The following is a 20085-nucleotide window of genomic DNA, read 5'->3' on the forward strand; positions in this document are numbered from 1 at the left end:
GCGCAACGTAATTGAGTGCGCAAATACGTGCGTGATAACTGTATTTTCTGCACACGCAGGGTTCATTTACACGTGTCAGACGAACACACCTCAATTTAAATGAGCTATTTAGCCTTGATTTAAATGGCTATTTAGCTTAATGAGTTCCAGGTGTGTTATTTTTTTTGCATGTAGGTCAGAAACACTATCTTTTCTCCTTAGGGCTCTTTCACACGAGCGTATATCGGCCCACCGTTTTCATGGTCGGCCGATATATGCTACAATCTCCTGCATTGGATTCCAATGCATCAGATAACATGGTCGTATTCCCAAGGTGCAAAAGCTCCCAGGCGGCCAATATAGCGCTTTTATTTCGGGCCCAAGAAGCCTAGAACACGAATGCAACGAGTTTCTTCATTGAGACATTGCTGAAACTACATTTATATGACTTCCTGTGATGAGATATTCCTGGACATTCGCGCTGGATGTTTCACCAGTACTCCGCCATCATATGTGTATCCCATCATCCGCAGTTCTGTTCTTCCACGGTCAACAGTAGTCCGCCATCATATGTATATCCCATCATCCGCAGTTCTGTTCTTCCACGGTCAACAGTAGTCTGCCATCATATGTGTATCACATCGTCCGCAGTTCTGTTCTTCCACGGTCCTCATTTCCTGGTGACATCGTTCATCCTGTTCATCATTTACATCACCAAAATAAGCTGGAAGTTGATCCAAAAGAACTGCAGGTCCTGCAACCTGATGTTCATGTTACACCCAAGTGTTCAGAACCAGAAGTGAGCGTATGCTCCACAAGTTCACCGGAGTTTACGGCTTTACAGCCATACAATACAATGACCACCCATGTGCCTCAGAGTTGTCCACTGAGTCTTGGAGGTGCTGGTTTTTCAAAAGTTCCCGGATTTGAATTTACCTGCTTCTAGCGCCTTCATTCTCATTGCAGGAAATTGTCTACATTTGTAGCAGAAATACGTTCCATCTCTCTTCAGTGTCTTTATACATTGTTTCATATAACCAAGTGTGATGTGCAGTGGTGGCGATATGTACTAATAGTAAGCAAATGCTGGCGGGAAAATAAAGTAAATAGATAATGACATCAGGAACATCTCACAAACTAGAACTCCGAGAACAAACTGGATGGGATTTTCAGAATCAGCGGTACAAAATTACCCAGGATAAGATCTAAAATCCCAGTCACCATGAACAAAATTTTTTTTAGTTCCCCAGTGTTATCAAACATTAACCTGGAGTTTATGGAAGTCAAACAACATTGTAACCTTGATAACTATTCTTCATACTGACTCACCATTGTATTCCAAGCCTCTACTAGTCCTGTTGTCTTGATGTCCTTTATGGGCGAGTATATACGCGTCACACGCAATTACATTGCATTTGTACACATTTCCCCATTTTGCATGCGCATTTCACATGTGTGCAAAGAAATAGAATATGCTGTATTTTCCTGCACATTTGCAAACCAAAGGTTCCCATAAAAGTTTATAGGGAGTGCGCAAATGCACATACAATAAGCAAGCAGATGCATGAAAAACAGCGTTATTGTGCAAGAAAAAGAACAGATCTGTGACACATTTAAATTGGGGCGTGTTTGTATCCCGTGTGAGCGAAAAAAGTACACGAAAATAAAGCATGCTCTGTTTCCTTGGCGCTTCTGTATGAACCCCTTGAATCAACGCTTACTATTTTCTGCATATTGCATGCGCAAAAATTTCCTGTGCTACTCCGCATTTCAATGGATTTATTCAGATGTGCATAATTTCATGCTCATTTTTGGTCAAAGTAATAACTACATGCGGGAAACATAGGGCAGGGCCTATCTTTCCGCTATTTTTTCCTGTGCTATGGGGAAACGCAAAATGAAAGGAAAGAAAAAAGACTTGCTCATGCTCCGTACCCGTGAGCGTAGTTGCGCATACGGCCGTCTGAAACCACCCTTGAACTTAGGTTGTGCTCACATGAACGTAATTTCACTGCTTATTACGCGCATGATGAATGCACGTGTATTTTGCGGTGCATGGAGTCAATGAAAGTACATTGATTTTGCCCGATCCATTCACACTTATATAGTATATACAAATATTCATTGCGTGTAATGCGCGCGCAAAAAATAATGCAGCATGTTGTGTTTTGCCATGTATATATGCAAGATAGAGCCTATTGTTCTTTATGGGCGCTTAATCAACGCTGTACATACACAATTACATTGCGTTTATGCTGCACTTATATGCACCGTTGCAAAGCAACAGAGTTGGAAATTTGAACAAAAAAAGGAACCAGGAAGACAGCACATGACAACGTACGTGAGATACGCTATCATGCGCAGTCTGAAAACGCTGCCATATGCAGCAATAGGTTCACTGCTGGCTCTGCAAAGGTAAACCACTGTGTCATACACGCAGCATTTTATGCTTATGGTTGTTTGAACCTATTTACCCTAATGGCCTATTTAGCCATTTGAATGGGTGGGAGCCGGCCTGCTTTTCCACTGGACAACCTGTCTGGTGCAGATGCCCAACAGGTCATCCTAGTGATGATAGTTCCTGTGCTCTTACATGAGAATGAGCATTGCTAGTGAATGGAGGCGGAGTGGGCACGAGATCATTCCCCCACGCCCACCCCCATTCACAGTAAACAGTCAAACCATTAGACCTGTTTCTTCATTAATTATGACAATGTCGTCAATGAGAAGTAGTCTAAAGTCTTATAGACCGGTGCCTGTAAGTGGAAGGCCCGTAAGTCTTCTCAAATCTACCTTTTGGAAGAATGATTTCTAAGAATGGTGTGTTTGGAGGAGTTAGGTTTCACCATTTACAGCAAATATTATTTTAATTATTGTTTTTTTACCAAAAATACTGGGCTCGCTGAGGACATTCTCCACCGGGGGATCTCGGCTCTGTACTAGTTCCCTTGGCCTATTTGACTGCTCTTTCAAACCTTCTTCCTCCCACTCCCTTCCATCTTTTGGCTGTCTCCAGATGAGGGAAGGTGGCACATACATTCTGGACTGTCCTTCAATTGTCACTGAGGACTTGAAACTTTCATCTGTCTCTTCATGAGTTGTCCGAGATGCTTTAAAGACAGAATACATATTATTAAACAAAAAAAGGGAATGATGGTGATGAAGCCTTCAATGACTTTGTCAGAGTGCCCTTACTTACCTGTGTTGGTAACCTTCACATTGCTTTCACTGCCAGCACTTATTGACCTGGATGCTGGTGCTGCATTGATGTAAGATAAGCATGCGTCAGTGACTATGAGTGACTAAATACTATACATGTTGGTGTGTTACAATTAAGGAATAATTAAATTGTGTCTGCAATTATATTTACTCTCCTATCCAATCTTCTTATGTGACATCCTAGTATTTCTGGCTTTAGGAAATGACCATTAGTTTCCAGTGCTGTGCAGAGAAAGCGACACACACAACTTATAAAGCTGGTTTCACATCTGCGTTGAAGGCACCATCACAGATCTGGCTCAAAATATTTTCTTCCACCCAAAGACCAGGCAGCTGGGTGGAAAGCGGATAGACCCCATTATAGTCAATGGGGTCCATCCAGCGCTGTTTGGTTCCATTCAGAGACTGAGCCGTTCAGCAGCAGAGATTCCACTTTCCTGCTCCTCAAATGGAGCATGGGAGCAGAATCCCCAACACAGGTGTGAAACCAACCTAATAAAGGTAATGGTGTGGGGCCTTGGTACCTAGGACCTGACACTTGTTTTTCCTCACCTAGCCCTTTCAACCTTTCTAGTTCTTAACCCCTTGTTACCAAACAATAGCTTTTCAGACGTGGGAAGTCCTACGCAGGTTATTACCACCAAAAGGTATCTTTACACGAGACAAATATTGGCCAAATCACACACCAGGTTAGTTTCAGCTCACCAAAAAATAGCTGCTGGCTGATGAATATTCGCCTGGTGTAATGTCACAGTTATTTGTACTTAAATGATTTGCATGAAGATTCCCTCTATGGACGATATATATTGGCAATGAACTATTGAACATAATAGTCCCATTTGTGGAGATTATGAGATATGAGAAACACAGAGAATAGGTGACACGCTGGCCTATTGACCCCCTAACATTAATTTAGAGACTATAAACTTTCACATTCCTTGTCACTGGACTAATTATTTACTGTTATGTTCATCCCTCCCTGGTATTTATCCAAGTGCTATTAATCACAACATGTCTGTGCCCTCCAATCCTGTCTCTGGTATTTATCTAAGTGCAATATTCACCATGTTTCTGCCCTCCCATGTGATGATGTGCATATGTTTTGATATAAATACGTCTTTAGATTTTTTTCCATTATGTCTGAACAAGAACCCTAGGTTTGAAAGCTTGCTATAACATTATGTATTTTCGTTAGCCATTCAAAAGGTATCATATCTACAAGGTTTCTCTTACTGAGAACAATCACACTGTGTAAAAGCAAACGAAAGACTGTCGTACGTACACTTCAACGACTTTTCATTTTCCAGTGACATTGCAGTATCAGGGTTTATTTTTGATTGACGAGTTCTTTTTTTTAATGGTACAATTTAATGCATCATATAGTTGTTATGGCGCTTCCCACACCAACTAGTTCTGGGTACAGGCACAGGTCTGGCTTGATACCACGGCATCAGCACCGGACTGTGTGATGTGTTTATAGGCGCAGGCGAAGTCATTTGGTGCTTGAGATCTCCCTTTCTTTAATGTTATTGATAGGCTGTCTGAGCTGTCTATAATCTGAGCCAGCCTATCAGGTTCTCTGGAGCACTTCGTAATCCAGCTTAGGGAATGCTTGTAATACTCCATGTATCCTGGTCAGGTTTCAGTTTGGAGAGCTTTCTTGCCTTGCTGTGGCCATTTCTAGCGCATTCTTTTGGATCTTTTTTATGGTACCTGCAAGTCTGTAGTTACTGTGTCTTTTCGTTACACCTCCTGCATTTGTACTACCTCTCCGTGTATCTCTTATATCTCCCCTTACCTCTAATGTCCCTAACTTCCGTGCAAATCTTGTTCTATCTTCCTAGTTCTCTGTCATTTTCTATCCAGTTTCTATCTAAGTACATCTAGGGAATCCAGTAAGGTTCCAGACGTGGGGTAGCCCTTATCTGGGCTGTAGACCTGCTTTAGACATGATCAGTTAGGGTCAAAATAGGGTGAGCTCCCTCTTCTCCCATTCTATGTCTCTTCCATCCCTTCCTCTTGGTCTACTTTTCCTGTACTTCATATGCCTCCCGTTCTGCCCGTCCTTTTGATCTGAGGAACTGTGAATTGATCACCTTCTAAGAGACAGTCAGAAGTAGCAATAATATATTGGAAAACATTTAAACATTTTTAAGTTGGTTGTAATGTAAAAAAAGCAAATTCACCATTTTAATGGAGGGGAAAAGGAGGGCTTGCAGCACACATGGTATGGTAAAAATAATGTGTCAACTTCACTCCATGGGTCAGTACCATTATGGCACTACTATATTTATAGATGTTTTTGTGTTTTACTACTTTTAAATAATGTTGAAAAAAAATTTTTATTGGAAAGAAAAATGCTTTTTGTCATCATATTCAGAACCCCATAACTTTTTTATTTTTTTGTAATGGGTTGTTCTTTGCAGGGCAAACTATAGCTTGTATTGCTAACATTTTTGCATACATATGATGTTTTGATCACTTAGTATTCAATTTTTATTGGAAGATGGGGTAACTAAAAGGACACAATTCCGGCATTAGGTATTTTTGTTGTTTGACAGCGTTCACAGTGTGAGATAAATGATGCAATACTTTGATAGCTCGGGTTTCTTCCTATGCAGTAATGGCAATTATGTTTTTCATAGTATGTAAGGCGGAAAAACAACATATGTCCATCCAGTTCAGCCTATTAACCCCCAATGTTGATGCAGATTTTTGTATCATTTTGATTGTTTTTTTGTAGGAAAAGGTTTTTTTATTGCTATTATTTTTCTTTTTTTGTGCTTTTTAAATTTTTTTTACTGCATTTCCCTTAAATTTGACATTATTTTTTTAGTTTCCCCAGGGGACTTGAACTTGTGATCATTTGATGGCTTCTACAAAATAATTCAATACTACAATATTTCAGTATATATTATTTTTCATGATCAGATATTAAGTCTTGCCATATTGATTTATACTACATATTATATACTGCTCATAAAATCAAGGGAACACTTAAACTTCAAGGATTTCAATCTGTCCAGTTAGGAAACATAAGTTATTGTGAATCAATTTCACCTGCTTTGGTTCAAATGAAAGTGAGAACAGTCGCACCAAAGAGACAATACCAATACAAGCCTCAAAAAGGGAATGGTTTTGCAGGTGGCGACCACAGACAATTGCTCTTATCATTATCCTTCCTGACTGATTTTTCTCTACTTTTGGGTTTTGCTGGTGTCCTTGTCACTACGGGTAGTATAGTGCAGTGCTTGTAGCCCAATTAGGTTGCACAGGTAGTCCTGTTCCTCCAAGATGACACATCCATATGGCACTGCCAGAGTACTATGAAATGATCTCCAGCAGGCTACTTGTCTGTATATTTCTGACTAAACTGTCAGAGAGAAGGATCCATGAGGGTGGCATGAGGCCCCAACGTCGTGTAGTAAGACCTGTGCTCACAGCCCGGCACCGTGCAGTCTGATAGGCATTCACGAAAGAACACCAGATTTGGCAGGTCTGCCACTGGAAACATCAGTGTTCAGTTAGGTTATTTATTTATGTATTTATATATACTGCTAAAAAAGTTAACTCTTGGTAATTGTACCACATTGAAGATCACAATACCTTTTTCATATGGGGACGGCTGCACTAGGTTGTTATGATAATTGACCATCAGGGATTCAGAGTGATTGGAATTTTGGAAGGTGCTGTTCTGGGCTGATTGGGTTTGACCTGTATGCTCTTCCTTCTGAATCCTTCTGGGGACAGCAGAAAAATATAGAAAAAAAAAACTATGCATCAGAAAATCCATATTGTAAATTGAATTCTGTATCCAAACAAGTATTTAAGGCATTAGAGAATTTAAATAGAACATTTGGATTTAGGGAAATTCACTTGTATATAGCTACAGTGTTGCAGCATTAAAATCTCTGCATAATTGTAACAATACTTTAAAGCTAGTTCTCACTTAAAGTCTTCTCTTTGTCAATGTAACAAACCTCCAGATCTGTGTCCCTGAATTCCGCATCAAAATGTGCACTAGTATCTGTGGATTTTGATGCAGGATTCTGATGTTGTCAATTCTGCACTAAAATCCGCACGTTAGCAGTCCGGATTCTGTTGCAGAATATTCCTTCCTGTGTGAATGGCCCCTTAGGAGACTAGTCTCTAGTAACTGAGACAGGGCACACTGTCATTTTCTTGTCAGAGTTAGACAGGATGGCATCATTTAGAAGAAGGAATCACATGTGATGATGGCTATATTTGTGGTACGGCATGTTGCATTTTTTACATACAGTAAATCATATGTTGTATTGTAACTGAACAAAGACTTTAAATATATACATGTGAATTATACCATAATTAATTTAAAGGGATTCTGTCAGGGGGTTCATGAAGATTGACTTAGAGCTGAGCTCCGAGTCACAGAGGTAGGCCATGACAGATTCTCCCCGCCCACACATGCAGATTGACGGCTGTCTCCCTATACACAAAAGGGTAGATAGCTGTCAGTCTGCATAACGCGGGCAGGGAGATGCTGGCATAGCTCGCCACCATGAATCAGAACTCATCCTGGTGACAAAATCCCTTGTATTAAATTCAGGATTTCAAAAAAAAAACCTTTACTGTATCTTGTCACTATTTTCTGCTGTGGTCTTCCAGGGCTGTGTTTCTCAACATTCCTAAGAGTATTCAAATAAATAATAAAAAAATACCCCAAAAGCTATCATCATATATTGTACTGTATCCAATACAAGTATAGCATGAGGACAGAGGTGTAACTTGTAGCTGTAACTATAATGCTTTTTTACAGTACTAGTGTCCTCATATGGGGATGAAAGACTTTAAAGGCTACATGGCCCGGCTGCAACCACATCCTCTGCAACCACTATTGTTACACCCCTGCATGAGAACAAAGCCAGTACTCTTTAGAGGTATCGCGTGCACATCATAGGGTAGAAGTACCACAGGTTGAGAACTTAGGCTCTAAGGGATGTATAAGCAAGAGCCATTGATGTCAAACCCCGGACATTTCTCTTTTTCTTGGCAGGCAAAAATTACAGATTCATATCTGACCCATTATAGGAGTCAGTGTTAAGCTCTATGGTTTTAGTAAAAACCTTTTTTTTTCTAATAGGTTTTTATGGATATTAATGTGAAAGATAATTAGATCGGCATCAATCCCCCACCATCCCAGGAAGACAAGAAGCCAAATGCTCTGTGAATTACTTCTAATTAGAGGCAGGGTGACCTGATTCTGAATATGAGGAACAATGAATATTTTCATAATTAGTTTAAGAATACTCACAGGATTTATGACATCTATACTGCTACTCTTATCATCCCACATTTTGTAATTTTATTTTTCATTTTCTTCTATTTTCGATTTCAAACTGTGCAAATCTAAGTTATCAAAGAGAGCAAATGTGGTACATTAGACAGTGTTACAAAAATGGAGCCAACAGTCACTCACTTATTCTTCACTTTTCGTGATTCCCTCCTCTTTTCTTGCTGCAGCTGTTCAATCTTCTGTTGCATTTCTTCTTGCTTAGCGATGATTGCATGAATCATTGCCATAGCGGTGTTCACCTCTTCCTATGGAAATATAACATTATTGATAGAGGGAAGGTAATGTTTGATGACATTAATGAAGATTGATAAGAAATTAGAATGTAAAAAACTTTGCATAGTGCTAAAAATAATGAAAAGGTTCTTTGAAACACTATGAGGAAATAGTGGAGATTTGTCAATTTAATTGAAAGATCTGTTCTAGTCAGAGGCATACTTCGCATGCTCTTTTGGTCGACTTCTCTTCTGGCCTGCCCTCATTGAGCCACGAGGAAAAGGAGTTCTCTTTGCATTTACATAGGAAATGTGCTCGTGCAGTGCCCGAAGAGCTGGCCCACAGCAGAGGAGACAGCGGGGTAGAGAAGGCCTTGTCACGGGGCTCTACAATCTCCTCCCCTGGGGGTAGCTCAGGACCCGAACAAGTCACTGCTTGGGAATATCACAGGGAAAAGTAACCCTGAGTTACCTTAAGTTCTTAAGTCACACGTGACGCCACCGTTCCATCCTCTGAGGTGAATCCTGAAGTTGTAATAAACAGTCCACACACAGAGGAAACTTTCTGAACAAAACCGGAAACGGTCGGTAATTTCCATTTACTTTAACTCCAACAAAGTTCCAACGAAAAACTGCAGATTGGCACAAATTACACTTCTCGAAGTTGGTATTCCCTGGATCTGGGTAGAACCTGCCCTAGGCAGCTCCTTGCTACACTAGCCCACGTGTAACTTCTCAGCCTGCCGCTACCATATTATGCACAGGTTGCAGTTAGGCAATTTTTCGTCTGCACATACAGCTACAATGTCAGATTCTATGGGGGCTCCACACAAATACAGTGTGGTATATTTATTTAGATTGACGCTTTAAATGCTGATTTAAGAAAAGATGCGCTGCTGTGAAGTACACCAAATGTATCAAGAGGCACAAGCTTCTTAGCACACTTGGCGCATCTTTTCTTACACCAAACCAAAAATCTACACTAACTATGAGCGGGCGTAGGTTTCAGCCATAATTTATGACAATTTCTGGCGTAAAACGGACGATCCTTCCCCCTAATGTTAATCCCCACCTACATTCAAAAAAGTGATAGGGGGGGCGGCATAAACCCTTAAAAAGTTGCAATTTTGGCAATTGCGACTCATCGATGCCAGAATTTTGATGCGAGAGGTCTAGTACACATCCCAGTGCTCTTGTCCTATAATGGTGGACAAAATCTGTATCAGAGTTTCCAGCCATCCATACATTATTAGACAGTCAGTAAATAAAAGAGACTATAGACCATTTGTCTATAACATATTAGTAGTCTGTAATTTTATGGTAAGTTATCCAGAAAAAAAGAAGTGTCTGCATACGCTGTCCTGTATGCAGTGCAGACCCTTAGGGGAGAGGTCACAGACTCAGCAGCAGCTGCCACCACTGGCCTAGAGTTTCAATGCTGCAGGCTGAATGAATGGAATTGTCTGTAGGGCCAGAAGCCAATAGGGGAGGGTCACTTATTACTATTGGGCCACTATGGGGGACCCTATTACTACTGGGCCATCATGGGGGTCAGTATTACGGTATTAGTGTATCTTGACACCACCAGGAAGTCCTGGTGGAGTCAAGATTGACAGGGGGTTGACGCACCCTGTACCGGATTGGCTGAGCTGCATCCTTGCCTGCAGGTCCTGGCAGCCCACTAACGTGAAGCTGTAGGTGGAACAACTTAGCTTGTAAGTCGGCCCGCAGTTTTTTTACATTGGTGTACCCTGCAGCAGCTGTGCATTGGGCCACCTAAAAGGCCGTCCCCCGCCGCCCGTTCAGAATACAGCACCCGCTGTGTGTTGAAGAGCAGAGCGGGGTCCATGCGCATTGTGCCACGTGAAAGGCCCTTCCCCGCCACCCGTTCAGAACACAGCACCCGCTATGTATAAAAGAGCAGAAGGCGCTTAACCACTCCACCGCCATTTGGCAGCAGGGAGGACACAGCGATGGGGGGGGGGGGAACCTGTGACGGCATGCAGGCAGAGCAGGAGCGGAGCAGGGACACTGCAGTGCTGCGCTGCACTGCCTCTGATCGCTCCTGCCGACAGTGCATCAGGACAGCAGGGAACCTACAGGGACGGCGGACCAGAAGAACGACAGTTTGGAGGCCACAGCTATGGACACTTGCATTGCTTACGGCTTTCACAAATGTCGTTTTACAGCTTCCAGGACATTACAGTATTGACCCTATCGGGAGCTGGGGGTGTGACAGGGGCATTTCTCTTGTAAAAAACCCATAGCTTCCGGTGGCGTCAAGATACACTAATACCCAGTATTACTGGGGTCACTATTACTACTGTGGCTACTATGGGGGATACTCTTACTACTGAGGCCACTATTACTACTTCAGCCACTATGGGGGTCACTATTACTACTGGAGCCACAATGGGGGACACTATTAATACTACAGCCACTGATGTGGCCTTTGTTGAAAAGGAGCTTGACACACCTGTCCTAGAGAAACCAAGTATTAGGATCCTACAGAGTCAAGCTTTGTTCAAATGAAATTATTTTATCTTGGCCGCATTTCATTTAAAGTACCAAGAAAATGAAAACTAGATGGTTGTTCTCTGTGAACATGTACATTCCCCATGCTGGAGATATTAGTACAATCAAAATACTAACGATGACCTGTCCGTCCGTGCATGAGTTACATGCTCCGCCCTGGATCACATAACGGTGACGTCATCAAAGGTCCTTCATCCCGAGTGAGTTACATGCTCCGCCCTTGATCAGAATGATGTCATCACAGGTCCTGTAAACACACACCTGCTGTCCATCTAGGTGTTCGTTAGTATTCCATAGCAACTGAGGCCATGAGGGTTTGTAGGGGATGAAATACTAACAAACACCTACAGCAGCTGTGTGCTTATAGGACCTGTGATTATGTCACCGTCATGTGATCAGTCACCTGTGTAGGAGCAGTCTGGGGTCACATAACCAGGGGGTGAACAGTGTGTGCAGGACTCTGATGTGCTGCTTTTCATCTGTGTTGTATGAAGAATGTATGTAGCAGAGCTGTGTCTGTGACGTGCATGTAGCAGAGCTGTGTGGCATATTGCGCCACCAGAAACACTGGTACTATATAATTTCCGAATAATTACTAGTATTTTAAAAAAGTCTAATGGTTATCGCTCATCCTCACACACTGTAGTTATATCTTTTGCAGTACTATTACCTTCAAGTTGTTGAGAGAGTTTTTCAACTCTGTCACCTTCTCTTCCATGGTACAGCGACAACTCTTGACCTTCTCCTCCAAAGCATATTCACCATGCTGAATTCGGGACAATTCCTGCATAGCCTCTGTGAAACCGGTCTTAAGTTCAGTCGCCAAAATCTGCAACTAAGAAAACATTTCAAGAATTAAAAATTCTGAAATTTTCTGCTTCTTATTCACTAGATTTCTTACTTTTCATGTCAGTATTGAGTTCCCTATACAAATATTAATTTTGTAGTATCAACAACTTAATATGTACCTTATAGTTCCAAAGTTCACACTGCAATTGGAAGTGCCCTTCTGTCACATTTCATGGCAAGAATAGTGCAGCATTCTTAGCAAGCATCACATTCCTTTCATTTTTTTACTGTACACAGCTCTATACTTCTAGTAGTGGCCGTGCCTGTTAATGCAGCTCATCCATTCAAGTGAAAGGAATAAGTGATCAACATTGTAGTTCTGGATAACCCTTTTCATATCTTTATTGTATAACTAATGGCAAAGGTGATAAGTGAGCTGCTATTGTTAGGACATGCCTAACCATTAGTTTCTGCAATGAAAATGAATATGTTAGCTTCTAAGAGCCCCATAAACTAAAGTTATTTCCCATAGAAGCTGAAAGAGTGAGTCCGAGGATGTGACACTCATACATACTTACCCCACCGCTTCCCTGATTTACATACTAGACTGCTACTCCCAATACACAGATTGGCTACTAGAGTCTGGCAGATGTGTAAATAGATCACTAGGTATGAAGGCACTGCCTTGAAAACCCCTTATGGGGTAATAGAGCACTCCCACACTTGCTGAACCTCCAGACATGCAATTCTGGATAGATCTTGGAGTCCCATCATGGGACCATGTACGTATTAATGGAGTTTTGGCCTACTTCGAGCAGCTGCAGCAGCTTTACCAGATCCCTAGAAGCTTTTACAGATACCTCCAACTAAGACATGCACTCAATGCTCAGTTCCCAGGGCCACATCAGTCCCTTTCCATCTATCCTTTGACAGTTTTGCACACGCAAGGACCTAGGGGGTTAATCTCACAGATATATATGCACCTCGTTCATGCAAAAATTTCATATGTAGAGCTGAGTGTCCTTAACAAATGTCGAGAAATAATCCCCTCACTCTCTGAAGAGGAGTGGAGTACCGCAGTGTCCTCTTACATTTCAATCTCGCAGGCAGCTAACAATAAGATGATTCAATTGCACATTATACATCAATGTTACTTGACACCAAGCAGGCTCTTTAAGATGAATGGAACTCCTAACACACAATGTCATCCCTGTCAGACACCCAACGCTAACTTTAACCATCTGATTTGGAGCTGCCTGATGGTATACTCATCCTGGACAGAGGTTATAAATTTTCTGGGACAACTATTGGGGGTACCAATTCCACCAAACCCTGCTGTATGTCTACTAGGTATACTGGATGCAGAATAGTGGCAATTCCATATCTGTATTTTTTTTGGTGAGGTGCTGTTTCTGGCCCATAAGGCTGTAGCATTGCGCTGGATGGCAAGGAGCCCCCGATGCTCCCCCAATGGAGTCAATTCTATTCTCCCGAAAAAATAGTCTATAAAAATAGAAAGTTCCAAGATAAATTCTTTAACATCTGGGGAATTTGGTGTGGCTCATCAACCACAACCCACGCGCAAAACGCATTTCAGCAATTGGTGGAGCAAATGAGGTCTTCAACCCTCCCAGATACCATATAGTTCTTTATAGGTATGGTGATTATATTCTGAACTTAACAAGATACCTCATCATATATGTTATGTTATACAGTGTAAACTGTCCTAAGTATATAGATTTGTTTACTTGAACCATGTTATACTCAGGTTTGTTACTAAGTAATATAATTCAACATAGTAATATAGTATGTTAGGCTGGATGAAGACAATGTCCATCTGATTCAGACTGTTTAGACCACCTAGTTGATCCAGAGGAAGGCAAAAAACCCCAAGAGGCAGAAGCCAATTAGCCCATTCGGGTGAGAAATTCCTTCCCAAGTCTATAATGGCAGTCAGAATAATCCCTGGATCAACCTTTGATAGTTCCTACCTAAATGTAAGACCTGGAACAACAACCCGCTGGTTATCTAATGTCTATTTCCTGTAATATCCTTGCTCTCTAGAAAGACGTCTAGTCCCCTCTTAAACTCCTAAATGGATTTTGCCATCACCACGTCCTCAGGCAGAGAGTTCCACAGTCTCACTGCTCTTACAGTAAACAACCCCCTTCTGCGTATTCCAGTCCTCTCATTCCATTTATTAATTTAGTTGCCCTTCTTTGAGCCCCATCAAGCACTGCAACATCTTTTCTGAGCCCCAGTGTCCAGAACTGTACAAAGTATTCCATGTGGGGCCTGACAAGTGCCTTATATAGTGGAAAAATAATGTTCTCATCCTTCTCCCCTATGCCTCTTTTAATGCACCCAAAGACTTTATTAGCTTTTGCAGCAGCTGACTGGCATTGGTTGCTCCAGTTAAATCTACAATCCACTAGTACCCCCAGGTCTTTTTCCATATCACTTTTCCCCAGCCGTACCCCATTTAGTGTCTATTGGTGACAACCGTTTCTCCTGCCCATATGCATAACCTTACATTTGTCAACATTGAACTTCATTTGCCATTTTTCTGCCCAAGCCCCCATCTTTTCTAGGTCCTTTTGTAGCCGAACATTGTCCTCCGTTGTATTAATTATCTTGCATATATTGATATTTTACTGTGTAGTCCCTCTCTCAGGTCATTGATAAATATATTGAACAGAATGGGGCCTAGTACTGAGCCCTGTGGCACCCCACTAGCAACGATGGCCCAATCATAGTACGAACCATTTATTACTACCCTCTGTTTTCTATCTCTGAGCCAGTTCTTTACCCAGATACAAACGTTTTCACCCAATCCGAGCTGTCACATTTTATATATCAGCCTATTATGTGGCACAGTGTCAAATTCTTTAGAGAAATCCAGATACATGAGATCAATATACTCTCCCAGGTCCAGCCTAGAGCTTACTTCATCATAGAAGCTGATCAGACTGGTCTGACATGATCGACCCCTCATGAACCCATGCTGATGAGAGGTTATACTGTTGTTCTCCTTGTGGTATTCTAGGATGGCATCTCTCAGAAACCAGAACCCAATATTTTTCCAGTTATTGAAGTGAAACTTACTGGCCTGTAGCTACCGTGCTCTCTTTTGGACCCTTTTTTGTATATTGGAACCACACTGGCAATGCGCCAATCCAACGGTACAACCCCAGTCTTAATAGTGTCCATAAACATAAGAAATAGCAGTCTAGCTATAACATCGATTAGTTCCCTTAGAACCCTTGGGTGTATTCCATCTGGGCCCGGCGATTTATCAATTTTAATCCTCTTTAATCAGCTCTGTACTTCCTCCTGTGTTAGGTATGCAATATTTAGCGGGGGTTCAATTTATTCCACTGCATCTCGTGTGACATTTCTTTTTTGTTCGTGAATACACTTGAAAAGAAACTATTTAATAGATTTGCCTTCCCCCCAATGTCTTCTATGATCTCTCCTGTATTATTTGTTAAAGGGCCAGTGCTCTCAGTGCAAATCCTTTTGCTATTAATATAATTGAAGAATAGCTTAGGGTTATTTTTGCTCTCCTTGGCGATCAGTCTTTCTGCCTCTTCCGTTGCAATTTTGATCTTTCCTTTGCATATTTAGTTTTTTCCCTGTATGATTTTAACGCTTCTTCGCTGCCTACTTGTTTTATTAGTTTAAACGCTTTCTTTTTTCCCCCTTACAGTCTTGTCGGCACATTGGTTTCTTTCTACTTGTGCTTCCTTTTATAAGGGTATGAACTGCTTACATGAGATAATTAGGATGTTTTTAAACTTTTCCCATAGGTTGTCTGAACTGATATTTTTGAGGATGTTGTCCCATTTAATGTTACTGATAGTAGTTCTGAGCTGATCAAATTTTGCTTTAGTTTTTTTGTCGCTCCCTGATAAGGTTTTTTATTGAAGGACAGCTGGAAATTAATTATATCATGGTCACTATTCCCCAAGTGTCCCTCAACCTGTACCCCCCATTATTCGGTCCGGTTTGTTAGTTAATAGTAACTCCAGAGTGGCCCTCCCTCTAGTTGGCTCCTGCACAAGTTGGGTAAGGTAGTTATCTTTAATTGTTTTCAAGAACTTATCACCCTTGTGAGATTTGCAGGTTTCGTTTTCCCATATTATATCCGGATAATTAAAGTCCCCCATAATAATTAATTCATTGTGGTTTGACACCTCTTCTTTTTGCCTTATTAATAAGATTTCAGTTTTTTTCTGTTGCGTTTTAGTGGCCTATAGAAAAACTTAATCGGTATTTTGTTATTTTTTTTCTACCCACAGAGATTCCACGTGTTCATCTCCTGCCCCTATATCCTCCCATAGCCTTGGCATTAAGTAGGATTTAACATACAGACATACCCCTCCCCCTTTATGTTCCCCACAGTCTCTTCTTAAAAGATTGTAACCCTGTAAATTCACCGCCCAATTGCACTTATCATCAAGCCATGTTTCCGTTATTCCAACTATATCGTAATTTTCATCAGTCATTCTCGTTTCAAGCTCACCCACTTTGCCGATCAGACTTCTTGCAGTCATTGCCATATACTTTATATGGTTGTTTTTGTTCTTTAAATTCATTTTGCTACTAATGGTGCTATTTGATATGTGTAAATCAGTGTGCATGTATTCAAGTGATATTTCCATGTAGCTGTAGGGTGGACCCCTGGAATCAGTTTCACTAGTGGGCCTTAGGCAACCCAGTCTGACACTATTGCTTTATACTTGCACAACGCACATAAAACCATAATACAGCACCCACAAAACTGTATGGGCCCATACTATACCTGAGGGCAATAACACCTATTCATCTGCTTAATTCTTTTCATGGAGCTTGTGGCTCCTGTCTAATGCATCATTTATCTGTCTGTACCACCTTGCAATTATTACCATGTGCACCAATATTGTGCTTTGTAATGGAAGCTAATGACACTATAAGCATATATAATATTATTAAGACTGTGTGCTGAATTTCATTCTTCTGTTCTGTTATTGAGCAGAAGAACAAAAATAAAATGGCCAGCCAGATCTCAAAATGAAGGAAACCCCAGTGGTGCCTAACAGACCTCACTGACTAAAATGGGGTCTGCCTTGGTTTCCATTAATTTATCGAAAAAAACAGAGCAGTATGCTCGGCTAGTTTTGCCAGCATTTATGATGGATAGAACAAGTCAATAAAAATTTGAACACAGCCTAATAAAATTTCAATTCATTGAGCTGTACAGTAACCAGAGACAACCCCAGTGCCAGCATGTTAGTTAGAAAGTATTGTACAGACTTCTAAACGCACATCTCGTTTTTTTATGGCTATGTATTATTATCTTGAAAATTTTGACTCTAATCTCCACTATATGAACATCAAATGTTTTGCAAGCTGATGATAAGATCTTCTTTGCAACTTCTCTGAACTTCCAAAATTTGGTGTGGGACTCAGTCTACCTCTTGTGACAAACTTGATAAACTGGAGCAAGTTCAGAGAAGAGTTACCAAGATGGTGAGTGGTCTGCAAATCATGTCCTATGAGGAACGGTTAAAGAATATGGGAATGTTTAGCTTGCAAAAAAGAAGCCTGAGAGGAGACTTAATAGCGGTCTACAAATATCTGATAGGCTGTCACAGTGCAGAGGGATCAGCCCTATTCTCATCTGCACAAGGACAGACTAGAAGCAATGGGATGAAACTGAAAGGGAGGAGATGAGACACAGATTAGATATTAGACAGTGAGGGTGATCAATGAGTGGAACAGGTTATGACGGGAGGTGTTGAGTTCTCAGCAATGGTCTTCAAACAGAGTCTGGACAGACATCTGTCTGGGATGATTTAGTGATCCTGCACTGAGCAGGGGGTTGGACCAGAGGACCCTGGAGGTCCCTTCCAACTCTACAATTCTATGATTCTATGGTGAACTTATCTGTATAAATCACCCACAGTGCCACCTGTAGGAATTGCTAAGACAGAAACTCCATTTGAAGGATGGACTTGTTTAGGGTTTAATATGAATTCTCATATATTTTCTAAAGCCTATATTTTTACAATGAAGCTTGTTAATTATGATCCTCGCCATTCCCTACTCCTGGGGGTGCCGGCCTCATTTCTCCTTTACTGCTGGGAGTTGTGCTTTTTACATGGAGGTCTTCTGGCTGCTTTTTTTCCCACGTTGAAGTGAATTACCTATTTTCCCTATTGAGTTCTATACCACACAGTTGGTGTAAAATGCATCAAAACCAGACACACAATAGCATTTGACAAAGGAAGATGAACGGAAGAGTTAGACGTTATCCTCTACAACACACATACACCCAGTACATCAATCATAAATCCAGGAAATCAGCAACGAACAGACTACTTATACACTAGAATGAACCTAAAAAGCTATATTATTATTTTATGGCTTTTTACCTGATATATCTGGGCCGGCAAGGTGCTTACTGGAACATTTTCAGTTTCTCCTGTGTGGGAAAGAAAGACATTGACCTATAAAACACACATTGAGCACAACATAGAGAAGGGCTGTTTTTAGTGTAAGCATATGGTACACGATAAAGACATCATTTGATTACCTCTGGGCTTTCCTGCACTGACGCTCACATCACCATTGCTGCCATTCAGAACAATACAACTGACAAATGCGTTCTAAAGATTTCGCCTAAACAGGTCATGGGTAGAATTCTTCATTACTATTATTAGCCATAGGGATAGTGGATTAGAAAATAAGCATTATGCATTTATTTTAATTAATGACACTCTTTCCAATGACATGATGGTAAAAGGTGGACTGGACCACCAGAATAACTGGAGGTAAGGAAAGAGTCCTGAGGCAGCAGTAGTTTCCGGAGCCCAACTACAGTATGGGTGAGCAGAGTGAAAAAAAAAACTGTTGGGAAAAGTTTTCCTTTCTTATTAGTGACAGCGGCCGCGTCAGCCTTGCTAAGCTTTGTCTGAAACAGGGAAGGTAGAGAAGGGCGAAAGCTGTGAGCAACATTCAGACGCACGGCAATGAATTCAGGTGCAGGAAGCCCCAAAGGATTACAGAACTTGCCAGCGCTGAGTAGTTAAGCCACCTTGAAAACAAGCCTAAATGCTTGCGGTTTCACAAAAAGGACAATTTTTTGCTGCGCCACAGAAGAGAGCGCAGGGACTGTTGGGCCTCTTTCACACGGGTGACAGCGATATCACAGCAGGAAAAAAGCAGCGATATCGCATTAGTGTTCTGTGCGATATCACAATTTTTGTGTCATTACAAAGTCATGCGACTCTGTAGCACTCTTTTGCCATGATTTTTTGGGGGTCTTTAAGCCCTACCCCTAAAATAAGCCCTAGCTGCATTAAAAGAAACAATACATCACCTAAGAGGAGCTGTCTGGCTTCGCCGCGTGTCTACTCTGTATTTCCGGACCTGACAGCGGCTGTTAGGTGATTTTCTTTTTAGTATTTTCAAATGCAGATAGGGCTTTTACAGTAGGGCTTCCCACTGTAAAAGTTGCACCACACGAAAATCGCATTTTCGTGCAATGCAACAGAAAGGAAGGCTCCATAGGCGAACATGGACTACAAAAAAAATGCAAATCCCGGCTGTAAAGAGCATGCCGCAATTTTGTATTCTAGCAATGTCGCAGGCTACAAAACATCGCTCATGTGAAAGAACCCAGTGCGTAGAGGTGCTGCTGAGAGCGCTGTCAGGAGTGGGGCAATGGTCTGCAGAGGAGAGAATGCAAAGGGCAACAGGAGCCTGGAGCCCTGGATGTGAGAGGAACTGAGCTTACCAAAGCCGAGGACACCAACAGCAGAAGCAAGCATGGGTGCCGAAATGGAAAGAGCCTGTGCTACAGCTCTGAACTGGGAAGGGGCATCTGGACTGCGACCAGGAGCAATGGGAACAACAGGGTACCGTAGTTGCACTCCTGACCTGAGGCAGTCAGCCTCCAATAGATAGGTGTGCACACCAGAAAGGGAGGCAGTCCGCTATTCAGCATACTACTACAGTTGGGAGGGTTTTCGCTGC

At 41.6% G+C, this 20085-nt stretch overlaps 1 protein-coding gene across 1 annotated transcript in view; it reads right to left on the reverse strand.

The window, feature by feature from the left end:
* The window catches only part of ARHGEF33 (Rho guanine nucleotide exchange factor 33), a 118126-nt gene that overhangs the window by 51489 nt on the left and 46552 nt on the right, over positions 1-20085 (reverse strand). Inside the window, exons 2-7 of the mRNA XM_066595852.1 lie at positions 18483-18529; positions 11948-12112; positions 8654-8775; positions 6805-6938; positions 3179-3238; positions 2865-3089 (exon numbers count right to left, since the gene is read on the reverse strand). Coding sequence (XP_066451949.1) covers positions 2865-3089; positions 3179-3238; positions 6805-6938; positions 8654-8775; positions 11948-12112; positions 18483-18529 — 753 coding nt within the window. The remainder of the gene's footprint in view (positions 1-2864; positions 3090-3178; positions 3239-6804; positions 6939-8653; positions 8776-11947; positions 12113-18482; positions 18530-20085) is intronic.

This window comes from Eleutherodactylus coqui, chromosome 3 (assembly GCF_035609145.1).
Source record: "Eleutherodactylus coqui strain aEleCoq1 chromosome 3, aEleCoq1.hap1, whole genome shotgun sequence".
Lineage (NCBI taxonomy): Eukaryota > Metazoa > Chordata > Amphibia > Anura > Eleutherodactylidae > Eleutherodactylus > Eleutherodactylus coqui.